The sequence below is a fragment of the Mixophyes fleayi genome, chromosome 6 (genome assembly GCF_038048845.1).
Source record: "Mixophyes fleayi isolate aMixFle1 chromosome 6, aMixFle1.hap1, whole genome shotgun sequence".
In the NCBI taxonomy this organism is placed as follows: Eukaryota; Metazoa; Chordata; class Amphibia; order Anura; family Limnodynastidae; genus Mixophyes; species Mixophyes fleayi.
In genome coordinates this window covers 45,813,053-45,826,499 of record NC_134407.1, presented here as the reverse complement: position 1 = coordinate 45,826,499, position 13,447 = coordinate 45,813,053, and the positions used below count along the sequence as shown (strand labels likewise).

The following is a 13,447-nucleotide window of genomic DNA, read 5'->3' as shown; positions in this document are numbered from 1 at the left end:
TAAGGAATAAAGGGACAGTTAGAAGAAAATATGCTTTGAATGCTACAATTGTTACTGACCACTACTATTGCTACAGCCTGACCAGGCAACAGCCCAGAGCGTCTGACAGTATGAGGAGTGATTTTGGTGATCCATACAAACAGCAGTCTACTGTTTGCAGTGGGGGCCCTGCTCACCATCCTGCATGCCTGTGACAGAACTGACAGGCCTGCTGGACTATGTGACCATATCAGACGTAATCATGCCTGTGAAAGCATGTGACATGATGGCGCAATGCTGGCTAGCTGCTTGGAGCGCAACATTTTGGGCTGGCATTAGTTACTGATGGTTATTTACTAACATTGCATTTAGGTTCAAAATATGTACTGAATCATAGCAACAAATTAGCTATTAGCTTTTATTTGTCTATTGATTACTGTGGTTTAGTACATATGTTGCATCGAAATGCATAATTGTCAACATTTTTAAAGCAATTTACAGGCATTATTTACTGCTAAGAAGAAGCCTCTCCGCACATCACGTGCAATACTGCCAAGGTGGACTTTGGAAACAGGTATCCAATTTAGGGATTCAAAACATTGGATTACTAGGAACATCCTCTCCAAGGATCACGTGGAGTGCCCGGGTCTTTAAGATGTCTCCAACATAAGTTGGGTACACCTATGTGCATCCTACTCAGGGTGTCAGGGCATCTGTACCATCTACAAAGTAATTTATAATGTGTTTCCCAATGCCTAAGCTCGGGGAACTAGCGTGTACCATCTGAGAAAATGTTGTCTACTTATTCTCCTCAATTTCATGTCCGAGATCCCTCTCCCAAGCTTTAGTGTGCTGTGGCAGAGGGTTGTACAGATCTTCAATAATTAGTTTGCACGGTTTAGAGATCGAGAGAGGAGGGTTATGAGGGCTTGCGTATAGTTGCTGAAATGGTGTAAGATCTCTGTGGAGACCTCCAAGTAGACCTACTGTAATAAGAAAGTGGTGGAGAGTAGCTGTTTCCACTCCTCCCTTTGGGGAAGATTCCACTTCGCCTGGATTTCAGTAAAAGGATGTACTCCATTTGTACCCACCAGCTGGCCAACCTGGAAGACTCTCCATTTCAGACAATTTTTTAAACCAATTAGGTCCAAAGAATACATTAAATCAGAGTTATACAAACAAATCCCAACTCGGTTGAATAAATTATTTGAATTCTCCTTCTTTAAAATATATTTCGTGTTTTAGGTGCAAATTCCTTTGTCCTCCTGTCTTCCAAAGTAGAACTGGCTGGCAAATTCTAGCCGTGTGCTTGTACATTGTGGAGCCGGCGCCACCTTAAATTAACACCTTAACAGCAACATTAATACAGTCGCTGTTGAAATTGACATCATTGTAGGCGGCCACTATGTTCATTAATTGGAATCCTTTCAAGTGTGTATTACAAGCAGTTGCTGTCAAGAACCTGTCGGGGAACACACCATCGGTCTGTTCCTGTCTGGGTATTAAGACTACCACCGGTTTAAACTTATATTCAACAAGCAGTTATACCTAATATTGTATCTTAAAGTATTCAAGGTGACTGTGTAATGTGTAGAAGGTATTTAAAATGTTGGTTAAAATGAAATTTGCTGACTAAATAAGTAAGTGCACAAAATAAGTCATGTTGGCACTTAATTTTCAGGATCATTTTAAGAGACCACATTTTGTTTGCAAACAACCTGAAGGATTGTGGATATTTTTTTTGAAGATTACCAACATTTCCCTGCCACATATTGTAAATAAATATAAATATGACATTTATGAAACATGAGAGCAGGAAGCCCTTCTGTGGCATAGGCAAACCGAGAGGGGGTCACTAGTGCCTGGAAACCCCCCTCCAAGCCTGGGACACTGTATAATTGAGGTGGCTGGACCCTGCCTCCGCTTCACACGGCTCTGCTTGAAAAGGGAGAGCTGCGTGCACCTAACAGTACTGCATGCAGCATTGCCCATGTATATTATAGGGATAGGAAGAGTCAGAGAGCAGCCAAGCACTGTCTAATATTATAGACAGTGGGCGTGACCAGCATGCTCCCATGCATGTTGGTCACGCCCACTGGTGGCGTGATGTGGAAACCCCCCTTTACAAATCTTGTGTTTGCCCCTGTGTGGGGCATGTATTTTATTGTACATTTTTAGTGTGCCAATGACTAACTTACACTGGTGAAATAATTTAAATACATTGATTTGAAATAGGTAAGAAAGATACAAAAAAAATATAAATCTGTCACATAGTCCAGATGAGCATTTGGCAGGTCTGGAGCTCCCTGCAGGTTTGTAAGCTCTGCAGGTGTAATTAGAGGTGCCTGTTGTTTAGTGCAAAAGAGGTAAACAGCCTCTAAAACCTAAATAAAATTTTGTACGGCATATAAAACCTTAGGCATCAGGACCAAATGATATACTTGTTTAAATCTATAGCACAGCATTTACTGAAAGACAAAATCAGTTACTTAATAGTAATTTACAGACTCACATAATAAAATATATACTTATTTAATGAGTGTTTACACAACTTAGAAGTATTTTGTAGATTGCAGTATTGATTGACGTGTACTTTGTCTCCTTACCTTGTAGATTGTGTATTGATCAACCCGTGACATCAAAAGAAAATGGGAAAAAAGAAAAGTATTTTCAGCAAACTGGAAGTGACCTTCATTGTGATCATTGTGTTACTTATTGGTATTTCAGCAGGGCTTATAGCATTAATATTTGTCTGGGATAATATGGAGCGTAATCCTAGTAAGTTCTACCATCTTAATACACTATGTTATCTCTTCATGTGATACTTTAAAATATGTCATCCAATGTTTTTTTCTATAATTGTGCTACTTCCTCTAATAACATTATATGGGGCTCAGTCAGGTAGCAGCGAGGTGCCACAGTAGGAACATGCAGGGTGTTGCCGTGTGACATTTTGGTAATGATCTTCGTCAGTGGTCCAAGGAAAATGTAAAAGTGGTGATGTGAAAAATGTAATGGGAATGTAAATGAATGGAACTTGATAGTATTACAATGAAGGCAGTAGAAGTGACAAAATGCGGAAAAACTGATTTTCCTTGCAAATGGTTATTCCGCTGTTGAATCACTCTGTATGTCTCTACACTGGCTGCCTGTCTTCTACCGAATCCAATATAAAATACTTTTACTAACCTATAAAGCCATCAACAAAGCTGCACCAACATACATCTCCTCTCTTGTCTCAAAATATCTCCCAACTCGGCAACTCCGTTCTACACAAGATCTGCGTCTCTCATCCACCCTCATTACATCCTCCCATTCCCGGGTTACAGGACTTTTTTCGGGCTGCACCCACTCTATGGAATTCTCTCCCTCGCACAATAAGACTCCTCTGTGGTCTACAAACTTTCAAGCAGTCTCTGAAAACCTACCTATTCAGACAAGCTTATAATATTCCTCAACCACCCTCTTAACCTCGCCCCCTTTAGCCTGTTACCGCCTGTTACCCAATTTCACACAAGACAACCACCCCCTGACCAACATTGTTGTGTGACAGGATCATTTAGCTTATGAGTCACTTTTACCTTTGCAGCCTGGCTGGGCCAAAATGCAAAATATAGACTTAACCTCATGTGTCAACTCCCATTGTCCAATAGATTGTAAGCTTGCGAGCAGGGCCTTCTCACCTCTGTCTGTTTTACCCAGTTTGTTTATTAGTTTATTATGTTTGTCCCAATTGTAAAGCGCTACGGAATATGTTGGCGCTATATAAATAAATGATGATGATGATGATGGCATACCCCCATATACACCACCCACTTCCACCACTGATCTTTGCTTATTGTTTTTCTCGCACCTCTATGATAGAGTGAAGTTTTCATTACTGTAAAATCCAGTAATGTGCTCATAAACACAGCGTGCTAGGCTACTAAGGAGCCACATGGCTAATTAAATCGGCCCCCTATATCTGAACTTAAACTATATTGTCATAATATCTAGCTGTTTTTTATATCCGTAGAGTTGTTTATTTTTGTCCCTGTGGGTTATTATACAGTCTTTCTGTGCTCTACGCTCTGTTGGGTATAAATTTATCCAGGGTGCTCCTTTGTTTCATACCCCAAAATAACAAACACTGCAAGATTATATAAAAACAGGGTTGCAGCTATAATAATGTTAGTATTAGTATTAATATGGTGTTTTAGTTGGCTGGACACTTGCATAAGAGGCCTGTTTTGAAGAGACAAATATCTATTACTCATCTTTTTCCAAATGTAGAAGTTATGTTTCTCTATTAGTTGCTTCTATGCTGATATCTGCTTTAAAGGTATATTCCCTAAACTTAAAAGTATAAAATACCTCTCTGGATCTATTATTTTTATACTTGTATTTTCCCTGCAGGCAGGTAGAGGAGTACAATATATGGTCAGCGAATAAGACTTTTCTGATCACCAAAAATCCAATTAAATCATATTTGATAGGGCGGGATAGAAAACACATTTAGGTGTGGAATAAAATAGACCGAAGAATGTTCATAGTATAACAATTGTCTCAATTCAAGAGTATTAAACAAGTGGAGGAATCTGGTACTCACAAAGCTGATAGATGAATGCTTTAAGTATTTTATCTACGACTCTTTTGATTTGCACATAGATATTAATTCAGGGTTGTCTATTGATACAAATGTCACAAATATTATCCACTATTGCCAATTTTGCTTATTATTTTAGCAATTTGAGTTTAAGAAACTTTTGGTATTTTAGAAAATATGTTCTAAATAGTATTTTTTTTTTCCAGGTTCAACTACAACCACACCAGCACAACAAACAACTTCAACTACAAAACCATCAACACCAACATCAACAACAACAACAACAACAACAAAACCTACCCAAACAACAACTGATCCTTATCCTCATGCCTATCTCATTGGTGCTGGACGAGCAGATTGTACTGGATTATTGGCAGATGTTCCCTTGGTATATGACTCTTTTACATAGCATAGTTGTGTGCTTGTATTGTATACATACTGTAATTTCTAGCTAGGCATCCATAGCTAGAGGATAATAATGGACCTGTTGGCTGGAATGAAAGAGTGTGTATCGTTAGAGTTCTATGGCTGCAAGCCCAGCAGAGCTTGCAGAGAATCCTGGGATACACAGCCATACAAACAGATGCATTTATTTTTACCAGTGTTTCTCTATTTCTCTTTTTCTACATTTCTGTCTTCAACCTTTTGATTGAGAGCAGAAAACTGGCCTGTGCAACAAAAGGTCATAACCCACTAGACACCCTCTCTTCCACGCTAGACTTGATCATCTGCAGCCAGATTATGGTGAAAAATAATGGAAGGAAATAAACTGGGAGTCGCTAAGTCTTTATCCAGACCCACACCCTTAGTTAACCCTTATTCAACCTATGTGGGGCCCCATTGTTCCAGGCTGTGGCCAGCTAGACAGTACAGGGTCAATACCAGCAGCATGACCTGTGGGTGTGGGTTTGGAAAGCACAGCCTGGTAACACTTCCCCTGGGTCCTGGCCTAGCACCGTGAGCATGGGAACAAAACTGGATATAAAACTGGATTGTGCTTCTTTTATATACTTTCCATAGGCACATACTGGGAAGTTTTTTGTGGAATAATAACTTTATATGAAACTGTGTAGTTATATCAGTGTACAGACAGAACACATCTTTCATGTAGCATCCACATGAGAATAAACTAGAAGATCCTTTCTACAACAGAGTACATTACAATAATACAGAGTGACAACATAATAACACATTTAGTAACAGCTCCACCTGCAGTCCCTCCAGTGTAATCACTCATGCACCATTAAGTCTGAATCTGTTGCAGTATCTCAACACCCCATCTCAACAGATGAGGCTTAATCCACTAGACCCATCTTTCTCGATAGTGCGTGATGTCTTTCTGCAGCTCAATGAACTAGTTTCTCTGCCCTTATTCTCCGCACGTTCCACCTCTTTTCTCCGCAATATTTCTCAGATAGTCCTGAATTGGTTAACATGCCTCTGATCATTTCAGTCAGGGTTCTGTTATTCCTTTCAGCTACCCCATTTTGTTTTGGTGTGTAGGGTACTGTCTTGTGGTGCCCTATGTCCAGTTGTCTTAGGAAGTGTTCTATTTTGTGTACTGTGAATTCACTTCCATTGTTGCTAAGAAATTTCTAGTTATTGTTACATAATCCTGTAACTTGACCAGTTCTTCATCTTTGCTTTGTATCAGGTAAGTGACTGTGTATCTGGAGTAGTGAAAGTCACTATATATCTATTTCCTCCTGGTGTGCGCACTTTCTTTGGGCCATACACATCGCTGTGTATGAGATCAAGTGATCTCAATGCTCTCCTCTCACTTTGTTTTGGGATTGTTATTATGTGGCTTTTGCATTTATACAGCATTCACATCTCACGGTTGTTGAACAGTGTGATACTGTGAGATCCTTTGTTAGGTCTCTCTTTTTCAGTCTTTAATGCTGTCTGGGGGTCTATGTCCTAGTTATCTGTGCCACAAACAGGTCCGGATTAACCCGAGGTCTAACTGGGCTACAGCCCAGGGTCCTCGGGCATCCAGGGGGCCCTTGACAGTGCTCAGCTGCATTATTGATAGGTGCAGGTGCGGGGGCGCCCCTGGCCCGATCAATGCTGCTAAGCCTGTCATTGTAGTCCTTCCACGGCGCTCAGTATTCTCCTTACTGAGGAGATCTCGTGAGTCTCACTCTCATGAGATCTCCTCAGTAAGGAGCTTACAGCACGCTGCGGAAGGACTACAGTGACAGGATAGCAGAAAGAGGTAAGAGCTTGGGGTGGGGGGCGGTGGGCAGCTCACAGGGGGGGGGGGGCTCACAGGGTAGGGTGGGGCAGCTCACAACAGAGGAATGGAGGCCCCCTTAGCCCAGGGGCCTCCATTCCTTTAATCCTGCCCTGGCCACACATGAATACAGTCAATGTGTCTGTGTGTGCTTAATCTCACCTGTTGTGTTGCAGTGTCAAGACGATACAGGCGTTCTTCTGCTTCAGCTGTGGCTAATACTTTTCTTCCAGTCTGGATAGTGCACATGTTATCTTGGAATTTAATAGTAAGTCCTTTAGCCACCATGCACCTTACAGGCAATAGCCCGCCTTCCAATCTGGGAACATATAATAGATCTTTTATTGGAATTGGTAAATTACTGCAGTATACATTGGAGCATAGACCGTGCCCTATACCTTCCACAATGCTATTTATTCCATCTGTGAGATAAATTGCTTCCTTATGATTCATATCAAGTTCAGTGACTACATTTCTGTCACTTGTCATGTGACTTGTTGCTCCTGAATCTATATTCCAATAATGGGTCAGATGAGTTACTGTCGCTTTAAAAGTTCCACTCCACTTGTTTGTGCATATGTTTGAGTGTAGTTTTAACTCTCTGCTTGGACCCTTTCAAAATTAGTTTATACTGTTCCCCTTTCCGTATTGAACAGTTTTTCTTTAAATTTACAATTTGCTTACAAAACATGCTCTTTTTTCCTTATTATGCAGTTGGGTATCTGGAAAGTTAAGTACTTTTTCTGTATCACTGTCCCAGTTATCCGGTGTAATTTATTTTCTACGTTGATATTCATCTATGAGTCTGGTTTTCACATAATCTAGTTCTGCTGCAAGCCTTGTTTGCAGAGCATTTATCAGTGTATTGTATGTGTCAGGTAAACTGCACAGGAGTATGGTTACTATGTGGTTGCATTTTATATCTTATAGATCTGAACTGTGCTACAGCTTCCAGCAATTCATTTATATGCACTTGCATAGCCTTTGCTTTGCTAAATCCATACTTGCCAACTCCCGGAAATTTGCTTCCGGGAATTGGGGGCGTGACTGGATGACGCGATTTTGCCTCGCCCCGCCCCCACGGTGTACAGTACATTTTTGCGGGGGGCGAGGTCAAAATGACGCGATTGGCCTTGCTCCGCCCCCTCCTACCCTCCAAAATGGTGTGATTCACCGAGAATCGCGGCAAGTTACGCAAAACTCGGTGAAATATTGCATCTGGGAGAAATGCCAGCTCCCCCGGGAGCCCGGGAGACTGACCCGAATTTCGGGAGTCTCCCGGACTTTCCGGGAGAGTTAGCAAGTATGGCTAAATCTCATTTGGTAAAGTTTTCTTATCAGGAATAATTTGCTGTTTAGACTGGATCTTTCATGTAGTTTCTGCATCCCACATACCGTTAGCAGTATTCTCATGCCTTATATGAATTAGGTGATCATGCTTAACTAATAAGCTTATGGTGGCACATGTATGTCTGTTTTTCTTGTCCCATTCTTGATTATTAATATCTGGCCTGTCTGTGATTATAACTTCCCACAAGTCATTTTTAGACAGCAACATTTCAACTTTGAATTTCCACAGTTCATCATCATTATTTATTTATATAGTGCCCCTAATTCCGCAGCGCTGTACAGAGAACTCACTCACATCAGTCCCTGCCCCAGTTGAGCTTACAGTCTAAATTCCCTAACATACACACACAGACAGATAGAGACAGACAGACAGACACACAGACTAGGGTCAATTTAATAGAAGCCAATTAACCTACCAGTAAGTTTTTGGAGTGTGGGAGGAAACCGGAGCACCCGGAGGAAACCCACGCAAACACGGGGAGAACATACAAACTCCGCACAGATAAGGCCATGGTTGGGAATCGAACTCATGACCCCAGTGCTGAGAGGCAGAAGTGCTAACCACTGAGCCACCGTCATTATCATTAGACAGCTTGGTTACTGCTAGCCTAAAATCTGTGCTGCTGACATTTTCATCTCTTTTGTATATCTTTATTCCCTCTGAGGTATAATACTGGGTTATTCACATTTGCTGTGCAGATTCTGTCATAGATGTTTCTTCAAGCTAGGTCCTTGTGACTGGATTCCTGTATGTCTGACCTTCTGGTGTCTGGGTTCCTTATACTTGTGTCTGGGCTTCTTTATGTTTGTGACTGGGCCACAGAGCTGGATTTAGACCTCATGGGGCCCTAGGCAAGATACTGGTTTGGGGCCCCCTCCCTGAAAAAATCCATAGCACTATAGTTTTTTAGCATAACATATACCCCTATTCAGGGGCTGGCTGGCAGACTTTAGCCCGGGGGGAAAGCATATAGCACTGGCCCATAAGTAGCGGCCCGTTTTTAAAGGGTGGTTTCAACGCCGGCCCTGGGAGGGCCCTCTGGGGACCCGTGGGCCCTAGGCAATTGCCTAGGTTGCCTAATGGTAAATCCGGCCCTGCTGGGCCATAACCTGTAGCACATTGGGCTTCTTTCATACACAGTCCATAGGCACACACTGGGAAGTTCTTTGTGGAATAATAACTTTATATTATACTATACAGTTATATCTGCATACATATAGAACACACCATGCATGTAACACTAACATGAGAAGAAACTAGAAGATTCCATGTACAGCAGAGTACATTACAATAATGCAGAGTGACAGCACGATAACATATTTAAGAACAGCGCCACCTGCTGTCCCTCCAGTGTAATCACTCATGCAACATTAAGTCTGAGTCTGATGCAGTATCTCAACACCCCATCTCAACAGATGAGGCTTAATCCACTAGACCCATCTTTCTAGATAGTGCGTGATGTCTTTTCTGCAGCTCAATGAACTAGTTTCTCTGCCCTTATATACGTTCCACCTCTTTTCTCCGCAATATTTCTCAGATAGTGCTGAATTGGTTAACATGCCTCTGATCATTTCAGTCAGGGTTCTGTTATTCCTTTCAGCTACCCCATTTTGTTTTGGTGTGTAGGGTACTGTCTTGTGGTGCCCTATGTCCAGTTGTCTTAGGAAGTGTTCTATTTTGTGTACTGTGAATTCACTTCCATTGTTGCTAAGAAATTTCTAGTTATTGTTACATAATCCTGTAACTTGACCAGTTCTTCATCTTTGCTTTGTATCAGGTAAGTGGGCTTCTTTCATACACTGTCCATAGGCACACACTGGGAAGTTCTTTGTGGAATAATAACTTTATATTATACTATACAGTTATATCTGCATACATATAGAACACACCATGCATGTAACACTAACATGAGAAGAAACTAGAAGATTCCATGTACAGCAGAGTACATTACAATAATGCAGAGTGACAGCACGATAACATATTTAAGAACAGCGCCACCTGCTGTCCCTCCAGTGTAATCACTCATGCAACATTAAGTCTGAGTCTGATGCAGTATCTCAACAAAAAGGAGGGGTCCAGGCTGAGTGACTGTGTCCTGCTTTGGACAGTCTATGGCTTCTACTAAACTAAGCATCCTGTTACAGCTGTTGGAGATCGCTGAAACCCTATGGGGCATATTCAATTAGCTTTCGGATTCGCGGTAACGCGCGTTACCGCGAAAAGTACGCGTTCTTGCGGGTATTACGGTACCGCATTAACGCGGATTTTCGTACGCAACCCTATGGGCTGCGAATGAAAATCCACGTTATTGCGGTAACGTGTATTACGTTTCGCGGCTGTTCCGGCGCGTTGCCGCGAATCCGAAAGCTAATTGAATATGCCCCCATAAGTCCTACTACTTGGTGAGCCTGTTGGAGCAGGGAGTTCTTGGGCTTCACACCTGCCACACTGATAGAGTGGAGAATATTGGGCTGGGACCAATAGATAAGAGAACCACAGTACTTTGGTTAGTGGGATAAGGGATAGAAAGTGTGGTAAAACTGCCTGGCATTTATATAATACTGTGTTTTCTAGCTTTTATGTTTTTGCTAAATAAAAGTACTGCTGTACTTCTAACTGTTGTCTCCTGAATGACTCATTACCCTTAAAAGGTACCAGGTACCATCACATGGCACTTAGGATACCTCCAGGTGACCTGCGTTAAGTGGGCCAAAACTAAACCTGGTATCCTCACACCTAGTACCATTGAAATAATTAAATTCATAAGTCATTAGATTTAGACAACTACAAGTCAGTAGTAGTGTTGTTTATCACCTGCACTGAGGCTGTTGTCCTGATATGTATTTAATAACTGCTATTTTGCTTGTTGCTTCCCAGATGGGATATGCTAGTAGCGATCAGGTGGCTGGAGGACTTCACACGCGGCAGTACAGTCGAGCCTTCATTGTAGCAGAACCAGATAATTCCAAACGTGTGGTATTTGTCAGTGCTGACATAGGAATGGTATCTCAGAGAGTCAGACTAGAGGTATGTCTAGATAATGAATTTAAAAGATTGATATCTATACTTTTTTGTGTTTGGCCTGTAAGCATATAATTATAGAATATCACCTTATAAAAAGTGTACTTTATCATACAGTTATACTTTTGCTGAAATAATTTAAAACCATTGTGTCAGCCTGAAGATTCCCATAGTTGGGCACTATTTTAACTGTTAAATGGATGACTGTACCAATAAAAACTCTGTAAACATCAAATAAAACTAAAATAATTAAATACATATACAGCAGCTTTCAAGATATACATCATAATCGCCAACTTTTGAAAAATCATTTCAGGGAGATTTTGCAAAATAAACCCACGCGGGGTACATTGCCTGTGTGCTGTTCCACCAAAGAGGCGTGTCTAGCTTCACCCATGGGCATGTCTAGTATCACACAGGTGCATGTCCAGCACCATCAGGTATTGTGTGCAGATTGCCAGACGGTCGATAATATGATTCTCAGTTCGTACCTACTGTCTTTTTGAGTAGGATATAATCACTTCAGTCTCAATATTGTACAATATTCCATAGTAAAAATGTGGGGCACAATAGACAAATCACCCCATGTGTAGGTCCACAAAGACCATGACCAACTCCACACACTCACACCTGTTTAAAGTGACCACACCCACGATCATCAAGGCCCACCTCTATCCCCTTTAGAGACTGGAACTTTTGGGGAATATACAATATTATCATCAAATCATGTAATAAATGTTAATCAGGTATTGTTTAACCTATGAAATTGACCAAATACACCATATTGTATAAGTAGCCTTTCGATCTCTGCACAGGAGAGCCTCAGAGAATACATGACATCTCACACTGTTGAGGTTTGGGTGCTGCTCGCTGGGGAATCTCTGGGTTGAGAGAATGCAGCTGTATTTAGGGCACCAGAATGTTTTGGGGTTTTCAATACTTCAACTGACTAGTGGATGTTTCTTTGCTTACCAGTGGGGTGTTTCTAGGTAGGCTGAGAACAAGGGTTTTGGACTGATACTTCTTAATTCCTCTACCTGTTCCAGTTCAATTAGGAGAAGCTGTATGCCTCAAGCAGGCAGCGTTAAATCTTACACCTTGCACATCATGCAGCAACTAAAAAGAGAAAAGTTCTATCGCACTAGTTTGTCATCTAGAAGTATAACCCCAATGAGTATGTTATCATTTTATTATATTTATATATATCAACCTGGGGGTGCCACCTAAACTTTAAATGTTAACATTATAGAGAAGGAAAGAGAGAAAGTTGTATTGTAGGTGCACTAATACTTTCTAATGATCGTATTTTATTTATAAGATATAACTTTTATTAGTGTTGGTTAAGATGAAGCGAAATATATATTAAAAGGAATAAAAATACTCGCTATCTGTTTGTATATTCTCTGTTAATGTTTGGACTTATGCTGATCAAAATGGTAGTAGCATCACAGTAGTTAGTTTAGCAAGTATGCTTGTTGTTCATGGCCACTCCTTAATACCATTCCCTTAGTATTAGGTTAAGCTGTAGCGCTGCTTATAAATGCCAAATGTAATAATTAGCAAATAGGATTTGAAAATTTTAGAGGAAATGCATAATACGGGGAGTGTTTTGCTAACTACCTATGAATACCACCGAACTAGCTCTGGGTATATCGGGGTATAATTGCAGCTGCCAGTTAAAGAGAAATCAGATAGACAGATAGCGAGGACGCCGACACGCGTTTCGCTGTGGTCTGCTTTGTCCAAGGCAAACATCATGCAGCAAACCAGGATTCACCTGGTAAAGTTAGCTACACAATCAAAGTATTGTGAGGGAGTGGTAAAGATCGAATATCTGCCTGCTTGAGAAATACAGGTTCCCCTGGTGTCCAGAGGAAGCCAACTTCACACAAATATGTGATACATACACTTAACAGAGGTCAGATCTAGAAAAGAATACAATCTATGGAAGTGCTTTCAGGGGTCAACTTTAAGAATTAATTATGTGAAGTTTGCATTTTTGTCATTGTGTTGTATTTTTCTGCTAAGGTGCTGGAGAAATTGAAAATCAAGTATGGAGACGTCTACAGACAGGACAATGTCCTCCTAAGTGGCACACACACACATTCAGGACCAGCTGGGTATTTTCAGTACACAATTTTTATGTTGACAGGCCTGGGATTTCACAGAGAGGCTACTGATGCCATCGTCAATGGTATTGTCAAGGTATGATAGTTTTTTTCACCTGTGCGCTGTATTATTTAGTTAGTCTTATGTGTTCTGCACCATATCTCAG

General features: G+C 41.1%; 1 protein-coding gene across 1 annotated transcript in view; it reads left to right on the top strand.

The window, feature by feature from the left end:
- The first annotated feature begins 2,627 nt into the window (after window positions 1-2,627).
- LOC142160244 (putative neutral ceramidase C) overlaps window positions 2,628-13,447 on the top strand; it is a 45,911-nt gene continuing 35,091 nt past the window's right edge. The window contains exons 1-4 of the mRNA XM_075215181.1: window positions 2,628-2,757; window positions 4,771-4,952; window positions 11,029-11,178; window positions 13,201-13,377. Coding sequence (XP_075071282.1) covers window positions 2,628-2,757; window positions 4,771-4,952; window positions 11,029-11,178; window positions 13,201-13,377 — 639 coding nt within the window. The remainder of the gene's footprint in view (window positions 2,758-4,770; window positions 4,953-11,028; window positions 11,179-13,200; window positions 13,378-13,447) is intronic.